The following is a 22,846-nucleotide window of genomic DNA, read 5'->3' on the forward strand; positions in this document are numbered from 1 at the left end:
TTCGTAGACATCTCGAGAGGCCGAGAAATACCATCCAAGGCTGATCTAACAGAAAATTACATAAAATACAAAGTAAACCATTGAGTTAGTAAACAGTCGTAATTTACACTCAATAGTACCTCCGTAATTTAATATGGTAAGAAGTTGCCAGGCATTTTTCCAGTGCAGATATTAATCTCACCTGCTAATATATACAATACTAAAATGATGAGTCTCTCAACATAATTATGCCTTTGTTTCCTGTTTGTCCTTTTTCTCCAGTCTTAAACTCTCAGCTTTATCCAGCTCACTTCTAGCTTCTTTTAGTAGTTCTTGGAAATCAATTTCTCTAGCCATTGAAATGGAATCCTTGAGTAACTTTTCTGACTTGGCCAAAAGACCTTGATGTAAATTTAACACACCCATCCCGTAAGTCGATAGGGCAATGGCCTGTGGGACAGAAGGATCCAATTGATCTTTCATATTGAATCTCAATTTACTATTTTTCTTGGCAAATTGGATGACGCTATCGTAGCACTGGGTGGCCATTTCCAGGCATGTGTCACGATTTCTATGAAGATGCCTCAATGATTTGATCAATGTCTCAGCATTTTGTAACGAAGGGTCTTCTTCACGTTTTTTTTCCAGCTGATATATCTCTGCCTCAAATTTTTCACCTTGCAAGTAAAGCAATGAGCCTAAGTTAGCTTGTGATAGCAGAATTTGACCCGGTGGCATATCGGCCATCACCATCCATTCAACAGTTGTCATTTTGCAACTTAACGCTGCCGCAATATCCTTCGAAGACAAGCAGAAAGCCGTGTATAAATCCCTAGCAGTGAAAAATTCTTCCTTAAAGGGCTCCCAAGCGCTGCTATTCTTTTGCAAATCAAGAATCATGTACCCTTCGTCATCCAATTTGATGGTTTCCTCATTGACAAACGTTTTGAAGTCAGATGCTTCGAGTGCCTTGCCTTGGAATAGATTTTTAGCCTTCTGCTTCCTGCGTTCGAAAAATTCCTTCAACTCTGGTGATCTGCTCAACACTTCCTCTTGAGCCATTAACAAGTGTGCTAAAAGATTCCTCTTGCCCACACTGACATCCTTGTTTGTTTCCAGTGATTTTATCAATATTCTCAGATCTCGCCTTATCATATCTGGTCTCTTGTCCTCAGGAACCTTATCTGGAGTATGTAGTGCGTCAAAATAGCGATAAAGTATCTCCAGGTATACTCCGGTGGCTTCTTCAAACATATTGAGTTTCTCATACATTTCAGCAACTTTGAGCTCGATTCCAGTATATTCATCACTGATTGTGTCAACCTTAAGTTTCTTACACTCATCGAGTGCTTCAATGTAAAATCTGAGGGCCTTTTGATAATCAAACTGCTCCTTATCCGACTCAGCCCATAAACCTTTCCTCAGAACCTGAGCCACTGGCCTGGGGAAAGTATGATGAGGCCAGTAATAGTACCAAATTCCGTAAGATAGAGCTGAAAGACCCGTCAAGGAAAGCACAATACGTTGGATTTTGTCATTCTTCTGTTGCTTGGACTGCTGTTGCTGGTAAGCATTTGCAGCATTTCTGATCAGGGAGCTACAATGGAAGCTCTTCAAAGACTGCCTGGTTAAACCAAAAAGCGGCCGATTGACAATGGAGAACTTGGGGAATACTCTCAGCATATTCAGTTGACTCCTCTGATATCACTAATACCCTGCTTTTCTGGCCTGGCTCTCCTTCCACCGTTGCTTTGATAAGTAGTGATGCTTTATGCTTTACTTTTGCAAGTGCGAGGAAGGGATTATAAGGTTCATCGCAAACATACTTGGAGAAAAGGTACATAAAGGAGGGTCTAAAAGAGCCTGGAGGAGCTTTCAGTGTAGTTTTATGACACCATAATAACCAATATGTGCGGCAGGTACGCAATTGCTTATAACAGCGAGGAATTGCCCTCGCATTTCAAAGGCTTTGATCTTGAAGTTCATCCCAAGATAAATAAGGGAGATCACTTCGATAGATCCTTTAATGTGGCACCAACAACCTCTGGAGCTGTCCTTCGTGCGAAGGACCGTGAATTGAGGTATATGAAATGGGGATTGGTTCCAAATTGGACCAAGAACGCAGAGGATTTCAATACTTACAAGACGTTCAATGCCAGGTTGGAAAACCTTCAGGAGAGTAAGATGTGGATGGCGTGCTGCAACAGGAAGAGATGTGTTATTCCAGTGAGCGGATATTACGAATGGAAGACCAAGGGCAAAGAAAAGATTCCTTACTACGTTGTCAGAAAAGATGGGAAACTATGCTTCTTAGCCGGGCTTTACGATTATCTTGAAAGCGAGGACCTCTGGACCTATACCATAATAACGGGTAAGGCACCTAAGGAGCTCTCTTGGTTACATCACCGGATGCCTGTGATTCTGGAGCCAGGTACGGACGCTTGGGACACTTGGATGGACCCTGATAAGACCAAGTGGACGCAGGAAGAGCTTGATGATCTCTTAGCAGCACACTATGATGATGAAGTTTTGGCAGTTTATCAAGTTGGTACTGATGTTAATAAGGTTGCCAACAATAATCAGAGTTTGGTCAAACCAATCCTGAAGCAAGACCAGGGCAAGTTCAACGTGGAGCTCAGCGCTACGGAGAAGAGGCACATGAAGCAGGAAGCTGCTAAGGAAGAAGGCAATAGTCAATCGGGTCAGACGAAGAAACGGAAGACCAAGACGGAGGATGTTAAAGAGGAAGAGCAATCCGTCGCTCACCGCACGAAGAGGACCAAGAAAGACGTTGATCAAGAAGAGGAGCCTTCGGAAAAAGATGACGAGGCTGTTGAAGAGGAAGTTATGAAAGAGGAGGAAGGTTCTGATGTCGGAGATGAGCCCTATGACGAAGAGAACGATGCTGAAGTTGATCAGGACGTCATGGAAGATGAAGTTGGTGAAGAAGTTGATGAGGAATACATAAAGGGTGATGAGAACGATGTCGAAGGCTCTATGGATGAAATGGAAGACGATGCCGTAATGGAAGAACCGATGGTCAAGGGTGCCAAACAAACTGGTCAGAAGAAGGGCGGCCAATCCATCGGAGAGCGGGTCAGAAAGGAAGTCGGCGGTAGCTCTGCGGTAAAAGACGAAGAGCAGTCTGATCCAACTCCCAAGCGTCGGGGCAAGGGTAGAAGCACGTCAGGGAAGGGCTCTGATGAAGGGGATGTGGTGAATATGATGTCTTCTGGTAAGAAAGCAAGCAAGAAAAGAAAGCAGCATAACTGAGTTCTTAACGTGGTAGTAGATAGGTTCGATATCTATATGAGGTTTTATTTAACGTCCAAGGTTTTTTTTATGCATACGAAGTAGCTCTCCGCACAGGTATAAAGATCCACATATCACGATTGGAGTAGCTTGCTCATCATGGGCCAGGGATGAAAATATATTATGCAGGCTCTGTTGAGCTTCGACGTTTTTTGTATAGTCTTTTCCAATTTCAGATGCCAGTTCCTGAACATCCATTGCATGGACCCACGGCATTCCATCGACGGGAGCGTATGCGGTCACAAGGACGCGATCCTGGCTACGTAGTAGCGGAGCAAGCAAAGGCTCCAGCTTCTTGCCACTTGTTATCGCTATAACAAATGTTAAAGGCTGCTCACCGTATTCGCTCCTCAGAAATTTGGACAACTCGATTGCTGCACTGCCGTTGTGTGCGCCATCTAGTAGTATTGGTATCCTAGTCTTTGTAACGGAATCAGAGCAGTAGTCTAATTTTTGCAGTCTTCCAGGCCAGCTGACATTGCGCAATCTAGCAACAATGGCGTCAGTAGACAAATTTACCAACGCCCGCTCTTGGAGGGTATCGAGAATACCTAGTGCGACTCTCAAATTACAAATTTGATAACCGCCGTTGAGAGGAAATTTATCAAGTACTATGCGACCCCACGTCTTTGTTTCCATGGCAAGATCCTTCAAATCTGGATTTGTCACTTCGAGCTTACATCCAATCTCATCGCATCTTTGTTTAACAACCTGCAGGATCGATTGATCGTTAGAGCCGTCTATAACAGCAAACTTCACACCCTTGGTAATTATACCAGCCTTCTCAAATGCAATTTGTGACAGAGTGTTTCCAAGGAATGCTTCATGATCTAGACTTATCTTTGTAATCCCACAAGCAGCCTTCTGGTGGCCTGGAATGACATTGGTAGCATCTAATCGCCCTCCTAGACCTACTTCCAAGACACACCATTCGCATTTGACATCATGGAAGTACTTCAGAGCAGTACAAGTTAACAGTTCAAATTCGGTGCAATCGAGTCGATGTTTGGTATTAAGCAAGTCTAAATCACCTCGTATCCTGTGGTACGTATCCCATGGAATTGAGTCATTGTTGATTGTGATTGAGTCCGTTATCTGTACCAAATGTGGCGTGGTGAACTTACCAACATGGTTTGACCTGTTCTGGAGCAATGACGATAAATACGAGCATACAGAACCTTTGCCATTCGTACCGGCAACATGCAACACTTGCAGCCGCTCTTGAGGGTTTCCCAACAAACCCAGCAACTTGGTGACCCTCGATAAACCAAGACTAATGCTCATTCTCACCAAGCTGAAGTCCTCAATGGCACCAGATGAAAATTCATCTGGTAATTACAGCTCATCGCTGTTCGATATGCCGAATTTTTCACTTCGAGTAAGATGCTAAATCGACAAAGCAAGAAGTATAACAAGCCAGAGACTGAGATGCAACCACAATACGTCCAGGATAGACTTGAATCTCTCGCAGAGGTTGACAATAAGCTCTGTAGCCTATTGAAAACCGCTTCGCAAATTGTCTTTACTTTCAGTGAGCTCAAACAGGGCAATCATGAGCTGAAACCGCAGTTTGAGCAACATGTAAAGCAATTCTACACTGATCTGGAGAGTTCAACAGTGCAATTGAGGCAAGAGATCAAGTTGCTCGACGAAAATGTAGGAACTAGGTTGCTCCCAATTAACGTGAATAAGAAGGCTACCGGGCAGGATGATGACAAGATGCGGGAACAAGTGGCTATTCTTAAAGACATTTTGGGGGAGAATAATTGAATCAAAGCTATGGATGATGGACAACCTAGACTTAAAGATGTATTATACTATTACAAAGCCAATCACGTGTAGCTGATTCAGTGGTGGTGAAGGGAGGCTAGATTACCAGTGATGCTTAACACTATTGATGATGCGTCTTAACGCTTTAATCGAACAGTTGGCATGCTATAATGGGTCTGGAGATTCGAGCACTCAATGAAGTATTGGAACCTGGTCTGGATTCCTACAACGGCCGTTCGTCTGCTGATAAAGCACATCCAGAGGGACAAGGAAAAGGTTCGAATCAGCAGCAGTTTGCAAAGCAGTACCGCTTAGCTATCTTGTCTACTTATAAAGAGGACTTCGCCGATGAGATTGCTCATGAGGCAGCTCTATGTTCGAGATCTGACAACCGTGAGGATCATACATTAATGCCTTACGAAGTACCGCTGAGGAGAAGATCCAGGTTTATCGCTTATAATGAAGGAAACGAAGAGAGAACAGATGGACATAGGGACTTACTTGTGTGTGAACTCGGATCACACCATTTGGTAACTGGATAAGTAGGCAGGCGTCCATCCTAGTGTTATGAAACTCAAAAGGACGGTCACTTTAGTTGGCCATCCAATGAACAAGATAATGGAGCATAATTTAAGCGAATACATGGTAGATCAACTTTAGGTTTACATGATTATATTTAGGTTTAATTTACTTTCTCCTTCTTTTTATCAAATTTATCGTGCCACGCGGCCATCTCGTCATCAAAGATTACTTGTAACGCCTGTAACTTGGCTTCCAGCACAGATGCCCATTTACTGGATAACTCCTCATATTCTGCAGCATCTGCAACGGGCTCAACCTCCTGTAAGAGTATGTCGCTTGTCTCTTCTATATCTACATTGTCTGCTACAGCGCATTTCCTTGCAAACTGAACAACTTCGATTTGCAATAGAGGATCGGCATTCTCCAAAGATTCTACCATCCATTGAGTAAATTTCACGAAATGATTATGTGTGTCATCAATGGCGATTATGCATTCTTCAGATAGACACAAATCCTTATTCAATGTCTTCGAAACAATCTCATTTTGTAATGGTTTTGTTAAGTAGAAGTCCAACATATCAAAGAGCTCTATGCATTTCAAGTAAAAAGATGCCAATGGTATAACAGCTACTCCAAAATTCTTCTCATTAAATTTAGCCATATTACTGGAGACATCATAACTGGTCAAAGACTCATTCAAAAATCTCAATTTCTTCACAAATTTGATTAGTGTAGTTCTTTCATATCTTAATGATGCCACTCGACGCAAATGGCCAATGAACTTATTTAAGAAATGCACATAACTCGAGATATAACTCGAAAACAATTCACTTGTTTCTGCCAGATTGGTACTAATTCCTTCAACAACAGTCATTACTCGATGAGTCTTTTCTTGTAGACTACGGTAAAGGAAAGTAATAATATTTCATGAAATTTACAAAGCTGACATCGGAAGCTTTAAGAAAAGACTGTTAAAGGATCATCCAACTAATAGCTCCTGTTCATCGCCGGTATAATATTCCTCAAGTATTGGTTTATATTGAATTAGAACAATAATTCATAGTTCAGGCAAGGGATACGATTAGCGAACCCTTTTTTCATTTCCTTTTAATAAGTAAGGTAGCAATTGCTACAGATAACTTAAAAAGAGGATATATAATAAATTATACCTCAGGTGGAGAGGTATCAAAGGACTAGGAGATAGGAATATAACATTTGGATAATAATGACTGAAGAAACTGGGGATAAGGTTGATTATACGCCCTTAGCGGAGATCGATGCTTGTATCGACCTGTGCAACAAGTACTACTACGACAAGCAACTTACACTTTCTCAAGAACGCTCTCCAAGAAAATCAGACTTGAAAGCTAGGTCTCGTCAGCTAAAGAAGCTTTATTACGCGATTAAGGACAACACCGATGAGCTTGTCCAAGCTTTGTATACCGACTTCCATCGTTCAAAGCAGGAATCTATAACATTAGAGGTTGCACAATTGTGCAACAATATACTGCACATGATTGAGTCTCTTCCTAAATGGATGGAGCCTTCCAAAATTAAAGATCGTGCTCCTCCTTTCCTCTTCTCTAATACTGCAGTGGAACGTATCGCTAGAGGTTCTGTTCTTGTCATTGGGCCATTTAATTTCCCTTTAATGTCCTCTTTAAGCCCCGCTGCTGCTGCCTTAGCGGCTGGTAACACAGTCGTTGTGAAACCTAGCGAGCTAACGCCTGCAACTGCTTCATGTATCGAAAGAATTATCAACGAAGCCAATTTTCCAAATGGCTTGATACAAATTGTCAAGGGTTCCAAGCCAGAGAGTCAAAGATTGGTCGAGTCAGGCAAGTTTGATATGATTTTCTTTACTGGTTCCACTGCGGTGGGATCCGCTATAGCCCAAGAAGCAGCAAAGACTGTGACTCCATGTGTCTTGGAGCTTGGTGGAAAGTCACCAGTTTTTATAACTCAGAATTTGGCTACAAAGAACCTGAGAACCGCTTTGAAAAGAATCTTTTATAGTGCTTTTGGCAATTCGGGTCAAATTTGCATATCTCCAGATTACGTATTAGTACATGAGTCTATCTACTCATTGGTGGTGAAGGAGGCAAAAAGTGTTCTAGCTGAGTTATTCCCAGAGGTTAATCCAGCTACCGAATATACTCATATGGTTGACCAGAATGCTTACAACAAGGTTTCCGAGAAACTTGCGAATACTAACGGCGAAAAGTTTACAGTCGGTAAGCAAATTAGTGACGAGGGCGAGCTATTGATTCCACCCACTCTGGTATTTGACATTTACTGGGACGACACATTGATGAAGGCTGAGAATTTTGGTCCAGTGTTGCCTTTTGTCAAATACTCCGATTTGGATCGTACTCTTGACTTGGTCATCTCAAACCATGATACTCCTTTAGTTCAGTACATCTTTAGCCAGAAAGACGCCGAAATCCAACATATCTTGTATCGGTTAAGATCTGGTGACTGCATCGTTGGAGACACGCTACTTCACGTTGCTTTGACGGACGCACCCTTTGGTGGTATTGGTACTTCAGGTTATGGTAATTTTGGTGGTATCTGGGGTTTCAACACTTTCACTCACCAGCGTATCGTCATGAAGCAGCCTTATTGGCAGGACTCTTTACTCAGCATGCGCTATCCACCATTCTCATCATGGAAGACAGATTCATTTAAGTTCTTCATGGAGCAAAAACCATGGTTTGATCGAGATGGCAATGATAGGATTTCACTTGCCAAATGGTTCGGTATATCGCTGGTTGTGGCACTTGCAGTCATGCTCCCCAATTTCTTCAACACCTCTTGGACTCAATGTAACTGAGGGTGTTTGCCTACAATCCTTAGCGTTTGAATTTTCCACTTCTTGTCCGCTGAACTGAACAAGGGTTATTCATCCTTTCTACTTTATAGTTTATGTTGTCAAATTCTTATGTTTTAATGTCAATTACTGTATCTATTTATTTAGCTCTTCACCATGAAGCACAACATGCATGGACTACCAGTCATCATCATCATCTTCATCAGCGTCACTTGCCGCCTCATCATCGCTTTCAACCCTCATCTTATTTGCTCTGGCAGCTAGCGCAGAGGCAAGACCATCGCTGAAACTGGCCTGCTGCGATGGCACTTGCTCCGTCTCAACGACAGTAGATGTCGCGACCTGTGTATGTACAACAGGTGTACTAAATGCGGAATTCGTGGAAGGTGTTGGTTGTGCTTCATGAGCTTCATGATATTCAGTCATGTAAGCGGTGGGGACCCAACCCTCTTTCGAGCCATCTAATAATTTTCCAAGTGACCAACCACTAGGTTCTTGTCTGGTAATAAACACGACGTCACCTTTCTTTAAAGGTAACTCCGAAGGTGCACCTGAACCAGGGAAATCATAAGCTGCTTCAAACTTTGGATCAGGCTGTTTGGCCATTGGGGGTGGTGGAGGAGGTGGTGGAGGTATATTCTTCGTTTGGACTGGAAACGTGGTGGTCTGAGATCCGCGGTTCTCCTCTTGCGGCCTTGACACGCTAGGCGTGGTGTTCTGGGAAACTGCCGGTTTGGACGCCGGCGTAGCATTTTGAGAGGGGGCGGCAGCGCGACTGACGCCGTTGGGGTGATAGGCTGCCTGTGCGGCAGTTGCAGCTAAGTTGCTAGCGGCTGGTTTTTTGGCAGCAGGTGGTGGTGGAACTGGCTTCTTTGAAGCAGTCCTAGAAACAGGAGCAGCAGGCCTGTGTTGTGCTGGAACTGGAACGGGCTTGCGAGTCCTTGTAGAGGCTGCACTTGGAGCAGTGCGCTGTGCACCATTGCTAGAGGTTGACGTGCTGCCACTATATGCTCCTTTTCTTGGCTTTTCATGAGAGTGAGAGTTTGCAGGATGGCCACGGCGCACAAATATCGTGCTAGACTTGTAGAGGTCTCCGCGCTTTGGAGCAGTTTCACTAATCTGGCACTTGACAGCATGCAACTTATTTGGTTTCTTTTGATATTCAATTGAAGGCCCTATTTTTATTTGAAGCTTATTATTCAACTTCTTGAGTTGTGTAATCAGTTCAGTTTTGAAGTAGGTGTTGATGAGAGGGTCAGGTTGTGTAGCGTTCAGCACATTTATACCTACCCAATCATCCTGCAAATTCGTTAAACTTACCGATGATATATTTTTCACGTTTATCTTGTACTCGGGATTATAGGAAAGCGTATTTTGAATCATAACTTGACCAATAATGTAAAAGTAAGTGGAGGTTAGTATGAAAGTTTTTCTCATTCTCTGGGCCGATCTACCAAATTTAGAATGTAACGCTTCTCCATGAATAGAAAACACAACTCTTTCTGTAACCCCAACTTGCTTAGCGATGAATGCACCTTTAGATTTTCTTTCATTACAGGATAGATAATCACCCATGAATGCTCTATAACCGAGCAGAGACATCGATCTTCTTTCTTTTCTTCCGCCGAGAAGTTTAGTGCCATAATCACGTAATTGTTCATACTTATTCCCACCTTTCTTCTCCTTAATGGCGCGCTGAATTCTGACAGCAGCATCGATTCTCCTTTGCCTAAACCTTCTCCAAGCACGCTGAATTCTTGCAGCCATGTTATACCAATACCTATCTCTCATATGTTCTAGGGCGAACAATGTTTCGGGAGTTTTGATAAAAACTTGCGTGACACCCAATTGATATTCTTTCTCTGGGATCGATGCATCAACTAGAATCATTTTAACAGCTTCCAGCGTATCTCCTTGCCACGTATAGTCCCCCGCGTAAGAACAACGGGGAGATAAGAGATAAAATCTTTCAACAAACTTGTCAAATAATTGTCTGTAGGCAAAACCAGCTCTTCTAATACGCACATTCTCCTGAAGACCCAGATATTTGACTTGGTGTAGCACTTGGGCATCATCATAGTCGTTTGGAGATTTTGTTTGATTTGGCTTGATAGTTCTGATATAAGACGGCTGAGCCTTGGACAGAGTTTCCACCAATTCATTGGCGCTTTTAATGATTTTATCACCTGCCGTTGGCGGCCTCTTTTTTGACTCTCTATCAATTGCATCAGGGAAGATAGTTGAGAGAAACGTGTTTGTTGTCGTACCAATTAGCTCCACCAGATCCTTCTGTAGCTGGTCTTTATTCTTATCTGTGATGCCGTTGACATCGTACGTAACGTCTCCGGCATAATGTTTTATAATAAATTTGGACGACCGTAGCTCGAAGTGGGGATTCGAGCTAAACAAGTTCAAACGCTGTGCAAACGCCTGATCAGCCGCGTTAGAGTCAGCATGAGCTGTCGCGACTGAATCATTCATGGCGGCAAAAATACCTGGCGGCCTCTTTGCCTCGATCAGATCACAGACCACCTTATTGTCAAAGTACTTGATAGGTGTCCATTGAATACGCTCTCTATCATATGTTTCTTGCTCCGACTTTAAAGTCAGCTGGATAAAGATCTGTTGCAGCTTTTCGTTCACGTAATTAATGCAGATTTGCTCAAATGAGTTGTGCTCGAAAATTTCGAACCCGTAGATATCCAGAATACCAATCGACTTATCAGCACCAGGGAACGCTTGCAAAGAAATGTTAACTCTATCGACAATCCAATCGAATAAATTATTGTAAATACCTTTTGCAAGAGCATCTTTAACAGCAGTTGCCTGGACCGCATTCAAAGGAACATGGTATACGGAACCCCGTCTCATACCGTGATTAGTCTCTAAAACTCTTTCGACCAAAGACTTTATCAGTAGCTCGGATTCTACCTGCAGTAAATAGGCCACGAAATCTGTCACAGAGGTATCCCTGATCTTTGCATTGCCTTCTTCATCTTCAACGAACGTAATGTTACCGATCCATAAGATCGCTGCCAGTAATCTGAAAATCTGATCTTGCTCTTCTTGGGACAAACCAATGACTTGCATTGCTTTCAAGGTTGCTTGATAATCCTTTAAATCATCAACGGTATCGACAGATGTACACCCCGAAGCTGATGTGTAAATGTATTGCTCTGGTTTCTGAACTCCGAATGTTTGCCTGTAATTTTCTGAAGCACCTTTCGTGAACTGATAAAAGATATGGAAATTTCTTTCATTCTTTATTTGACTCACAACTCTTTGCTTTTCCAATAAATAATTTGTAATATTACCGGCGCAAGGTTCAAACTGAGCATTGAAACGGATTTCCAAATACTTACCATGCCTTGAAGAGTTGTTGTTTCTCAGTGTTTTTGCACATCCAAACGATTCAAGCAATGGGTTGGTCGCTAAAACCATATCTTTGATCTTCCCAATAGATTCCGAGTGATTTGTAGAAGCTGCAGCAATATATTGCATAATTCTCTTAGCGGCTTCAGTCTTACCAGCTCCAGATTCCCCAGAGATGATAACACATTGATTTTCGTTATAAGCCTTCATGTTGTAATACATGCTTTCGGCAATAGCAAATACATGTGGTGGAACTTCTAGACGATTTTTACCTTTGTAAGACTCCAGGATAGCGTCGGTATAAATTCCCAGATCACGAAATGGATTAACACTAATCAGCACATGCCCAATATACGTGTAGATACTACCATTCAAGAATCTCTTCTTTAAATTTTCATTAATGGATTGATCAGAAATTGTAGTCAAAAGGGTAAGATCTGACACACCTACTTCATTCTTCTTGGATGAATCGTAAGTGGCCTTCTTGATCTGTGCCGATCTCTTAGCCGGTGCCGCTGTAGCCTTACTTCGAGCACCTCTCTTAATAATAGCCATCTTGTGCACGAAAGAGAGTCAAATTGAGTGCAATTCACTGGCTATGGACTGTTCAATTGTGTATCTCACTAAATTGAACTTAATTTCAGTAGTCGAAAAATATCATTAAGTTTGCCCCTTTTCAAGCTTAATAGCGCGTCACATAAAACGACTGAAATGAACAGTTCATATCTCATCTGCAGTCCTTGGGAAGACTTTTGGGCCATTAATCGGCTTCAAGACTTAGCATATACCTTTGAAGAATTCAATATATCCTAACTCACCTTTCCCTGCGCTTTCTAACGCGTATTTTCATCATATTATCAGTTGAATGGCATTTTCACCGTAATAGCCCTTCTTTGTAAAATCGATGTATTCCTTAGACCGCTTAGGCTTTGTTTGAATCGAAAGCCCCAGTAAAAGTTTATTGAAATGCGTCAGCCCTCATTCATCCCTTTTAGCAACTGATTACTTCACCTTCTACGTGCTGTTACACCACAGCTAGTCTCCGGCTATCCAGTCGGATTCAAATGCTTGATGAAAACATATTTTGTATCTTGTAAGTATCAGGAATAACTTATTGTTTACAATTGTTAATCAAACAATATAATCAATGGAGAGATGTTAGCCGCCGAGGTCATGTGATGATTGTCAATAAGAACCACTCTTCGATTTTGCAAGGAATTTGGGTCTATACGTTGCCATCTTTATCAAATACTGTATTTCATAAGTCCAAAAGCTTTGAAAGCGTAGTTGGATGGCGAGTCAGAGAGAGAAGTTTTAAAATTACATAAAATGAATGAATTAAGTCGGTTAACAATTAAATTCTTCAGCAAACCTCAATCATTATTTATCTCATCAATAAAGTCGTTATATTGTCATCAATGCTTACCTCCGGTACGTTTGTGACGGAGAGCATTTTGTTCCATTTCGACTTTTGGATCAAAAACAATGAATTCATCTAGACCTTTACCGGCAGGGACCATGGGTAAAACAGGAACCTTTGGTTCAACCTTGACTTCAAGCAAGACTGGACCTTCAGTCTCGATGAACTCTTTTAGAGTCGCATCAACATCCTCTTGCTTAGAGAGACGTAGACCCTTTAGACCCATTGCATCTGCAAGTTTTAGGAAATCTGGGTTCAGTTGATGAGTGTGAGAGTAACGATGTTCGTAGAATAGAGATTGCCACTGAGTGACCATACCTTGTTCCTCGTTGTTTAATAGTAGAATCTTGACTGGTGTCTTGGCTTGCACAGCAGAGCTTAGTTCCATCAAAGTCATGTTGAAGGATGCATCACCATCGATATCAATGACTAAAGCATCTGGCTTAGCGACTTGAGCACCAATAGCAGCAGGTAGACCGTAACCCATGGTACCTAGACCACCGGAGGTGATGAAAGAACGAGGGGATTTCCATGTCCAGTATTGAGCTGCCCACATTTGATGTTGACCAACACCGGTAGTAACAATGACTTCCTTATCACTCTTGTTTGCCAAGTCTGAAAGCTTGGAGATAACGGTCTGTGGCTTGATCTTGGATCCTGGAGTCTCCTTTTGGTAAGCGTAAGGATACTTCTCCTTCCACTCTTCAATTTGAGCGAACCATTCAGTTCTCTCCTTGACTGGGACGACTAATGGAAGCAACTTTTCAATGTTAGAAGCTGCATCACCTTCAACAGCCACCTGAGTTTCGACAACCTTACTGATGTTCTTTGGACATATTTCGAAATGAACGATACCACCTCTGTTTTCCAAAGCTGCACGACGAGCTTCTGGAGCAAATTTGGAGATGTTAAGAGTAACACGATCATCGAATCTGGAACCAACGGCTAAAATCAAATCAGCATTTTGAATGGCCATGTTGGCAGTGGCGCAACCGTGCATACCCAACATATCCAAAGATTTGGGATCCTGTTGATCAAAGGCACCTAGTGCTTGTATAGTAGTAGTGACAGGAATTTGGGCACGTTCACTTAGCTCCTTCAACAATTTAGGACCTGCAGGGTTGTTCAGGATACCAGCACCAACGTAAAGAACTGGAGTCTTGGCTTTGTTTAGCAGATCGGCGGTTCTAACAATGTTTTCGTTAGTAGATTCATCCATTGCACGTTTGGTTAACTGCGCAAGAGAGTTAGATGGCAAGGTAGTTTTTGTTGGGATTGGGTTCTTTAGGATAGCAGCAGTAACGTCCTTAGGCAAATCAACCAAGACAGGTCCTGGTCTGCCGCTAACGGCAATTTCGAAAGCTTCGTTGATACGCAGTGGCAATTCCTCGATAGATCTCACCATGACATTCCACTTGGTACAGGATCTGGAGATACCAACAACATCAGCTTCTTGGAAGGCATCGGTACCAATGGCGGAAGTTGGCACTTGACCAGTGAAGACAACCATTGGAACACCATCCGCGAGAGCGTCAGCCATAGGAGTAACGACGTTGGTGGCACCTGGACCAGAGGTAACCAAGACAACACCGGGTTTACCAGAAGCTCTGGCGTAACCTTCGGCCATGTGACCAGCACCTTGTTCATGTCTTGGCAAGACGAAGTTAAACGACTTACTGTCGTGAATTGCATCGTAAACTGGTAGAATGGCACCACCTGGATAACCAAACACAGTATCCACGTTATGCCTAATCATCATTTCATGGAAAATTTGACCACCTGTTAAACCAATGAAAGAACTGTCCATTTGTGGGTCAGTGCGAAGTTTTTGGTTAAGTTTTGAAGGTTTTCCAGCAGCTGGGTCGACGTTGAAACTTGGAGCTGGTTCTGGTCTTCCACTGGCCACTGCGCTGGCAACGGTTGCACTGTAATTGCGAGAAGCTGAGCCATAGTAACGAACTGTGCCATACACGGCTGAGCGCGAAGCAATTTCACGGAAGCAGCGTTTAGCTGCGAATTGCTTGATAGTAGCCTGTCTAATCATTCTAAGCAATACTCAGGTTATTTCGTTACAGTATATCTTCTGGCAAAATATTGATTCTCAGATTTAATATATCGTGTGAAAAATTCTCCGATGACACACACTTGCAATGAATCACTTAGAAGGAAGAAAAAGCAACGAAAATATATGATATAATAGCGAGTATTAGATCTTTTGAAAAAAGATGAGCAATCCGATCAGTAATAGAGAACTCTGAGATGGCTTTTCTTCTACTCTATAATGATAGCTTGAAAAATTTTTGTTTTCAAGGCGCCATGACTCAATTAAATAAAAAAAAATCTGTAGTACACTAAAAAATCAAAAAGTAAAATATCATCGAACTAGCACCGTATGTGTCAACATATTGAGCCACTTGGCTACCTGTCATCTGATGTTTACTCTGGTACTGGTACAACCTTTGCCAGGAGACATCATAATGAGGTTCCATTTTCCTGAAGTTTCTTGACATCTATCTTGACTACTGCACAAACTACTTTACCGGTGTTGAGATTTTGCACTGGAGGGTGTTTGAAGTTACGCAGAGCACTCCCTATGACTCCGGAATGGCAGGTGATAGAGACGAATCTCTGATCGGAGCTCAACTGACTAAAGATCTGCGAGAGCCCCGCATGTAATCGCTGATCAAGCTCTGAGATCGTCTCTCTATGGTCTTCGAGCCAAAGTTGGTCCTGTTCAGGGTAGTTCGAGTCATATAGCCAATCAATCGTATGTCCCGCATGAGTCTTGTAGTTTTGGTACTCTTTAACAGATTCAGAGTGTGGCACTCTCTTATCACAGGTATGTTCGCCCAATGTTTCTCTTATATTTTCGACTACTCGTACTGGGATCGTCTGTTCCCTCAAGTGGTGATTGTTCTTGGCGAAGATCCCTCCCCATGATCCTATAAAAGTCTCGAGACAACGTCTCATCGGAGAACTGAAGAAGACATGAGGTAACATCTGCAATTCTTCAATAATTGGCGACAAAACCTCGAGACCTGTTTCTTGCACTTGACCTTTTCCCAAATCAGTCAATTTAGAATCCAACCATTTCCCGTGTTCATCCCCATCTAAGAAGGACCAATGTGCATCCCAAGCCTCCATCCCATATCTCAATATAGCAGCGTTATGGTAGCCTTGACCATGTCTCGCAAGTACCACTAATTTATAGTGCTCCGTATCTGTATCTGGTGGAATTTGTTCATAAAGGTTGGCCCACGAGTCATGACTTACCAATTCTAAGTGATCAACAATCGAAGAATCGACACCTTGTGAATCCTGACTCTCGAAAGCACGAAAAAATCCTGGCAATGCAGCAAATGGCATTCTTCAAGGTCTGCTTTCCTTGTTACTGCGACATAATATGAATTTTATACTATAAATTACCTAACGAAACGCCATTTAAAAACTAAAGGTTGACATAGAAAAGGCACTTCAGCATTAAAAATTAACCCTGTTATCTGGTTCTCCCTTTCTCATACCTTCATACAATCGTTTGAACTCGTTTTGAGATAACTTTGAGACGTCTACCATATGGGGGTTTCCATCGCTGCCCATAACCATCATGTTGTTATCGTCAGAAGTATCGGAAGATACGGACGACTTTCTGTCTTGACCTGCAGCTATCAATTGGTCGTCCGTTAGCTTCTTCTTCTTTGAATGTTCGCTGACTTCATGTGAATATAAATATGTAGTATTTCCCTCACTCATGTTGGAGTGGCTAGCCCCAGACTTATCGGGGTTGCTTGAATGTTTGCTCCTATTGTAAACTTGAAATGCGTCCCAAATTCCCATGCTGAATATTGTGAATCTTGTGTTTGAGTATTTTCGTATACGTTACCTAAGCCGAATCAAGCTTTAGAGTTCTAAACAGAAGAAGCGACCCTTATATATGTAAGGCTCATAATTTATACTCCTTAATTATTAATGGAGAAGTCTACAGTACAAAGGTCCCCTCACGTCTGCACATGATATGTCTAGGGCAGGTCAAGAGCAAGTTTGGTGATTTCAAGTTCAACCACGTAATGCTGCTCTCAGATCATAGTGATAGGATGATCACGAAGGGCAGCAAGTTCCCTTTGACGGTCCCAAAAGAAAGCCAAACCTTTGGGGAAAGCCAGGCCTCACAGAGTGTGGAGATTGCCTAACTTGAGTGCTACGCATTGAAAGGCCGAGACACTTTGGCAGAGTCATGCCGTGCGGCTGAACAAGAAACATTGCAAGACTCTTAAGGGATTGAAAAGACTTCGCGTGCACACAATGAAGACTACTAGGACCACGAAGAAGTGCTCTTCATACCCCATACTCCGTGAACAAACTTCGACTGTCGCCGTAGATATCTTGGCGAACTAATTCAGAGACAGATTTGATTAGGCTAAGGTGGGATACTTCGGTCTAAGATAAATTATGAAAAATGCAGTAGATAAGACTCAAAAGATATCTTCGAGAATTCAGCTTGGGTATTTCCACGCAAATTTTTATACAAACATTTCAGGTTACTCTCTAGATTGAAGAAAGCTGACTTAGTGAAGTAGAACGTAGGGACGTAAAAAGGAAGTGGAGTAAAAGTTCGAAGTAAAAGATATAGATGAAGGAATAATCTCAATCAACCGAGTAATAATAATAATAGCTTTGAGACGTTATTGTGTTGAATCATAGAAGCATAGGGGGAGCGTTAAAATCCTGTGATAGCTATTGTCAAATATATTTGATCTTTATGTTTATGTTTTTCAACAAATTACAAGCCTTGTTGGCGCAATCGGTAGCGCGTGTGACTCTTAATCACAAGGTTAGGGGTTCGAGCCCCCTACAGGGCTTAATTTTTTTAATTTCATTGCATAACTGTTAAACCTGATTAAAAGGTCTAATTCGCAATGGATCTGTTGCATCATTGGATACTCACTACAGTAATGTTATAAATGTCGGCAGAGTCCAATTCATTCATCGTCGATGTCTCACCTTCAATGGTACACGAGGGACATCTCTCTAAAGTATTAGCTTACCTGGAGTATACACTTTTGGATAAATGCAAAAGGCGCCGCAAGACAGATTGGGTTACCATTTATATGGCTAATTGTGCACATACAAATAACAGTCAATCCATTCCGAATGTTTGTCAGGTACAACAATTCCTTGCACCTGTTACATCCTCTGAGACAATTGAAAGTTTAAGAATACTTCGAAACTACAGTAAGAACGTTGAGGATAACACACTTCCAAAGAACGAAAATGGGGAGGCAGACCTCGAGCAATTTCAGTCCATGGTTCAATGTCTTCTAGTGGCTTCTTTGGATATCAGAGAAGAGTTCAAAAGCCGCAAGATTCTGCGACAGATTATCATTTTTACCGCCGACATCGATGGTCTTGATTTAGACGAGGAAGAGATTGAAATTCTCAAGGAGGAGCTCAATTCGAGGCTTATACTGATTGATTGTAGAACGAAATTAAAATCTGACCCCAATGACGAAGACTTTCAGAAAAGTAAGTGGGGCCAACTTTTAAAGGCGATTCCAGGATCCATGATTTTCAATATATACGATCTTTTACTGGAAACTACTTTACCAAAGCCCAATATGGTGAAGCCAGTGAGAGTCTTTTCCGGTGAGCTTAGGTTGGGTGCAGATATTGGCACCTTGGGACGAGTTGACGATGAAAAGTCTGTTTCCTCGCCGGATGATAAAAATTGCTTATGTATCAAAGTCGAAGGCTATCCTGCTACTAAGCCAGTTTCGTCATTAAACAGAAAGCTTGTGCTCAAAGATGACACTGCACAGTACGAAATGGTGAAAACAGTGATAGAATATGAGGTATACGACCAAAAAGCCGATAAAAGGGTTAGCGTGGCACCTGAATCGATAGCCAAGGCATATCGGTACGGGTCAGATTACGTTGTTTTACCATCAACATTAGATGAGCAGAGGTTTTATCGAACAACGCCTGGTATTGATATCAGAGGGTTTCTAGAACGTAAACGACTACCGAGATACTTTTTAAACTCCGAATCTCGGTTTATCCTTGCAGATACACGATCTGGTTCTGTCGCAGATATTGTGAGCTTTAACGTTCTTGTAGACTCGCTATCAGAGCAAGACAAGTTAATTGTAGCTCGGTTCGTCGCTAAACCTAATGCCGAAGTGCAAATGTGCATGATGTGTCCGATGTTAGTCAATGATGAACATGGTGATAAGATCAGGACACTGATCTTGAACAGATTGCCTTTTGCGGAAGATGAAAGAGTCGCTAGTTTTCCAAGACTAACTGTTAGAACTACGACGTCCGGGAAAGAACTGAAAGACGAACAGGAAGGGGAAAAATCCAGGATAGATACACTCATGTCGGACTACATCGATTCCCTAGATATGGACTCATCGGCGAACGACGAAAAAGACAATGCTACCAGTTACTACTTGCCACTAGGCCAAAATGTTAAGGATACAACATTACCGCTCCCCGAGGATGATGATGAGAAGAAACGTTTACAAGGAAGCAGTCCTCAGAGGGTGCCTGCGATTCATTTACACAGACAGAAGCAGGTACTTCTCGAATGGGTTCATCAAAAACTAATTAGTGGATCTGAGACGTTCCAAATACCGGAGGTGCCAGACGTCTTGAGAGAGAAAATATCACCACATTTCAATGATATGCGTGATGACAAAAAACTGATAGAGCTTGTGAAACTTCTCAATATCAAGGAGAATGAAAAGAGGTCTGCAGCGACTGATGAGCATTTCGACGAAGATGAGGACGAAGAAGCCAACATACCCTCTCTGGAGTCTATCTTGGCTCGAGGTGAGAGGTAATCATTAAAAGCTTTAGCCGCCGATGCTCACCCAGTTTCAAACATTGGTACAATTTTTAAGCTTTGGTATCTGACGGCCTTGATAGTCTGAAGCAATGATCTTCGTAGGGCAATGTATTCATCTTTAATTTTTTACGCCTATTTGCGAAAAGAACATTGCTTTGTTGATTCTGTATAACAATGTTTCACGATCTAAAATGGGCGTATTAGGACCATATTCAAGACTTTAATTTTGCCCATCCCGAACTCATGGTCGCTTGTTATTGTTGGGGTCTGATGTATTCTTTACTTCATGATAAAAACTAATTTATGAGTGAATGAGTCAGTTAGTATGAAGCAGTAATGCTAATAGTTTTCTGCCATGGTGGTCGAACTGGAAAAGTTTTCGAAACCTTATGGTTTCGTTTAACTGGTTGCAATGGATTGAACAACTGCCCATGAAAAAGAGCTGGAAATGATGTTTCTTGGCATTGCCTACCTATCTCGATGAGACTTGGCATTTTCAACTAAGAAACCTTCAGGGTTGTCAAATTCTTTTGCTCAATTAATTCGATATGCGTTCTGTGCAGCGTATATCGAAGAATTGATCTACTTGGCAATAAAGACTGATTTTCTCGAATCAGTCATGACAACCTTTAGGGTACTAAATTACCAAATGGAAATATGAAAACAATGCAGGGCCCGAGAAAATCTTGGCAACAACTTCCTAACTGGATTAAACTCAGAAGGTTTATTTCTCACTCGAACTTCTCAAGATACAACAAAGCAGCCAATGCCACCAAATCAAGGCTTCAATTTGCGCTGACATCCAGACAATTCTGCAGTACCTATGAGCACTTAACATTTTAAGCTTCATTTTTCGTCACGCCCATAAAGTCGAAAGACCCATAGGGTTACTTGCTCGACTAGAGTCACGGCAGCCTCAAACTGTTGCTTGGAGATGAAACGTATAAATAGCCGCCTATGTAAGCTCCAGAATGATGAATGCTCCAGTAAGATCAATACAAGAGATTAACATAGATCATTGAAAATGCAATTCCACCCTATTTGGACTTTTATCAGCTTGACCTTTTCAGTTGCTGCAGCTGTCAGATTTGATTTGACTAATGTAACTTGTACCGATTTGCACGGTGTCCACTGTGGTACTTATGCCCTGAAAGTTGCCGATGTTGATGGCGCCTTCTTGGGTCAAAAGACCTTTGTTGGAGCCGATGTTTTGGCAACAGGGGCCGAAGATGCCTGGGGAAGATTTTTAAGTCAAGAAACTAGATTCCTACCACGTTTGACCACTGTTGGAACTAATGAGACCAAGAACTTCTCTCCATTTTACTTCACGACCAATCATGAAACATGCAATCCTCAGTCAATTGAGGACTCTATGATTCCATTTGTCAACACTATTACCAATGAAATTCAGTTCGATGCGTGGGCATATACTGCTATGAACGTTTCTGTTCCTACTGGTTTGGCAAACCAATTGTTCAATGCTACCGACTATGGTGTTCAGGTCGCTCAATGCTATAATGGTATTGCATCGGAATTATTGGATGCCCCAACTGTGAACATTTTTGACAAGGATGAAGTCTTACCAAGCTATTGCTCCCCAATTAAGTTAGAAGCGGTCTGTCCAATTTATGTTACTCCTTTGTTTGAATGAGCGAGCTCAATGAAAATCTGATTCTTTAGGAACAAATGTTTCGAAGGCCTTTAGAGCTTTTTTTCTAGTTTAAATATCGACTTACATTTAATTAAATTGATAGAACAACTCTCTTCTAGCTAGTCAGACTTCATTTCATACTCATCGCCTGAACTTATAAAAAAATAAATCTTGTTAGATTTGAGTGTACGATAGTACACTAATCTAATGAATAAGTCTTTTAGTTCTTGTCACAATCTTTTCTATTAACTGTTATCTCAAAAAGTAATAAAACACTTGTTGACGGGTTTTAGCTGATTTCAGCAACTCGTAGGATTCATCAACCCTAAACATTATTCTTTTTTAAAAAAAAATGAAAGATAAACGGAACTAGCTATTTTATATTATTACTATTCTACATTTTATAAGTAATATTTAAAATAAAGTATTGATTAGGCAGATCGACTTATTGTATTATATATTCAAAATATTAAGTAATTGATTAAATTCAAATGAGATACTTATTGTAATGATATAATAACTCTAATTTCAATAGTACTTTTTTATATGGTTATCTAAAGATGGCAACGTCCTTTACTTGACCATTTGTCGAGAAAAAATGACAAGTCAGGTATTTAAACGGAGAATGAATCAACAACGGGTTGAGTTGATATGGGAATTGCTTTGTTAACTAAGTAGGGAAGAGTATTTATAGGTGCCCTATACTCCCTTTTATATATACCCGACCCCCAATGATGCCTTTTTCGGCAAGAAATAGCTTACAGCTTCTTTCCATTTTCAAGAAACCGATAAAATGGTTTGCTGGACTATCGTGCCTAATCTATCGTTGACACGCTGGTGTTGTGCTTGCTTGAGGGAGAGAAAACTCAGATGTAACCATGGCAACAGAAATCTCCAGTAGCGCAATACAGCCTCGCGTCTTTATCGCCAGATTTAATAGAAAACAATGTGTCAATCGTAAGTCATTCTACTCAAAAGAAGAGTTATTAGACTTACATTGATCTATTGGGTTAGTTCCTTCTACTGCTCACAGTAACATTTTGACTCAGCCGTGTAGCAACCCATATAGGAGGTGTACATTGAATTAAATTGGAACTTTTCGCTACATTCGCAAACCTTGTGTTCATTTTCATATTTTTATCATCT

At 41.6% G+C, this 22,846-nt stretch overlaps 12 protein-coding genes and 1 non-coding gene across 13 annotated transcripts; 6 read left to right on the top strand and 7 right to left on the bottom strand.

The window, feature by feature from the left end:
- Positions 1-225: 225 nt before the first annotated feature.
- RCI50 (Rci50p) lies at positions 226-1,662 on the bottom strand (the record flags this gene model as incomplete). The annotated part of the gene is made up of 1 exon (XM_003678704.1): positions 226-1,662. One exon carries the CDS (start codon positions 1,660-1,662, stop codon positions 226-228), a length of 1,437 nt encoding a protein of 478 aa, XP_003678752.1.
- A 225-nt stretch (positions 1,663-1,887) lies between these two features.
- TDEL0A02100 (putative peptide hydrolase) lies at positions 1,888-3,252 on the top strand (the record flags this gene model as incomplete). Its single annotated transcript, XM_003678705.1, has 1 exon — positions 1,888-3,252. The coding sequence occupies one exon, from the start codon at positions 1,888-1,890 to the stop codon at positions 3,250-3,252; it is 1,365 nt and encodes a 454-aa protein (XP_003678753.1).
- A 48-nt stretch (positions 3,253-3,300) lies between these two features.
- FOL3 (dihydrofolate synthase) lies at positions 3,301-4,575 on the bottom strand (the record flags this gene model as incomplete). The annotated part of the gene is made up of 1 exon (XM_003678706.1): positions 3,301-4,575. The coding sequence occupies one exon, from the start codon at positions 4,573-4,575 to the stop codon at positions 3,301-3,303; it is 1,275 nt and encodes a 424-aa protein (XP_003678754.1).
- Positions 4,576-4,674: 99 nt separating this feature from the next.
- MED11 (Med11p) lies at positions 4,675-5,061 on the top strand (the record flags this gene model as incomplete). The annotated part of the gene is made up of 1 exon (XM_003678707.1): positions 4,675-5,061. The coding sequence occupies one exon, from the start codon at positions 4,675-4,677 to the stop codon at positions 5,059-5,061; it is 387 nt and encodes a 128-aa protein (XP_003678755.1).
- Positions 5,062-5,743: 682 nt separating this feature from the next.
- On the bottom strand, positions 5,744-6,457 carry SHE2 (She2p; the record flags this gene model as incomplete). The annotated part of the gene is made up of 1 exon (XM_003678708.1): positions 5,744-6,457. One exon carries the CDS (start codon positions 6,455-6,457, stop codon positions 5,744-5,746), a length of 714 nt encoding a protein of 237 aa, XP_003678756.1.
- Positions 6,458-6,808: 351 nt separating this feature from the next.
- Positions 6,809-8,416, top strand: HFD1 (hexadecenal dehydrogenase; the record flags this gene model as incomplete). Its single annotated transcript, XM_003678709.1, has 1 exon — positions 6,809-8,416. The coding sequence occupies one exon, from the start codon at positions 6,809-6,811 to the stop codon at positions 8,414-8,416; it is 1,608 nt and encodes a 535-aa protein (XP_003678757.1).
- Positions 8,417-8,590: 174 nt separating this feature from the next.
- TDEL0A02150 (myosin family protein) lies at positions 8,591-12,340 on the bottom strand (the record flags this gene model as incomplete). The annotated part of the gene is made up of 1 exon (XM_003678710.1): positions 8,591-12,340. One exon carries the CDS (start codon positions 12,338-12,340, stop codon positions 8,591-8,593), a length of 3,750 nt encoding a protein of 1,249 aa, XP_003678758.1.
- An 860-nt stretch (positions 12,341-13,200) lies between these two features.
- On the bottom strand, positions 13,201-15,249 carry ILV2 (acetolactate synthase catalytic subunit; the record flags this gene model as incomplete). The annotated part of the gene is made up of 1 exon (XM_003678711.1): positions 13,201-15,249. The coding sequence occupies one exon, from the start codon at positions 15,247-15,249 to the stop codon at positions 13,201-13,203; it is 2,049 nt and encodes a 682-aa protein (XP_003678759.1).
- A 428-nt stretch (positions 15,250-15,677) lies between these two features.
- On the bottom strand, positions 15,678-16,571 carry PMU1 (putative phosphomutase; the record flags this gene model as incomplete). The annotated part of the gene is made up of 1 exon (XM_003678712.1): positions 15,678-16,571. The coding sequence occupies one exon, from the start codon at positions 16,569-16,571 to the stop codon at positions 15,678-15,680; it is 894 nt and encodes a 297-aa protein (XP_003678760.1).
- Positions 16,572-16,685: 114 nt separating this feature from the next.
- SPG4 (Spg4p) lies at positions 16,686-17,039 on the bottom strand (the record flags this gene model as incomplete). The annotated part of the gene is made up of 1 exon (XM_003678713.1): positions 16,686-17,039. The coding sequence occupies one exon, from the start codon at positions 17,037-17,039 to the stop codon at positions 16,686-16,688; it is 354 nt and encodes a 117-aa protein (XP_003678761.1).
- A 949-nt stretch (positions 17,040-17,988) lies between these two features.
- TDEL0Atrna5K lies at positions 17,989-18,061 on the top strand. Its single transcript has one exon. It is a non-coding gene; the product is annotated as a tRNA-Lys (tRNA).
- A 102-nt stretch (positions 18,062-18,163) lies between these two features.
- Positions 18,164-20,044, top strand: YKU80 (ATP-dependent DNA helicase YKU80; the record flags this gene model as incomplete). The annotated part of the gene is made up of 1 exon (XM_003678714.1): positions 18,164-20,044. One exon carries the CDS (start codon positions 18,164-18,166, stop codon positions 20,042-20,044), a length of 1,881 nt encoding a protein of 626 aa, XP_003678762.1.
- Positions 20,045-21,073: 1,029 nt separating this feature from the next.
- Positions 21,074-21,700, top strand: TDEL0A02200 (uncharacterized protein; the record flags this gene model as incomplete). The annotated part of the gene is made up of 1 exon (XM_003678715.1): positions 21,074-21,700. One exon carries the CDS (start codon positions 21,074-21,076, stop codon positions 21,698-21,700), a length of 627 nt encoding a protein of 208 aa, XP_003678763.1.
- Between the last annotated feature and the right edge of the window lie 1,146 nt (positions 21,701-22,846).

Source organism: Torulaspora delbrueckii, chromosome 1, assembly GCF_000243375.1.
Source record: "Torulaspora delbrueckii CBS 1146 chromosome 1, complete genome".
Lineage (NCBI taxonomy): Eukaryota > Fungi > Ascomycota > Saccharomycetes > Saccharomycetales > Saccharomycetaceae > Torulaspora > Torulaspora delbrueckii.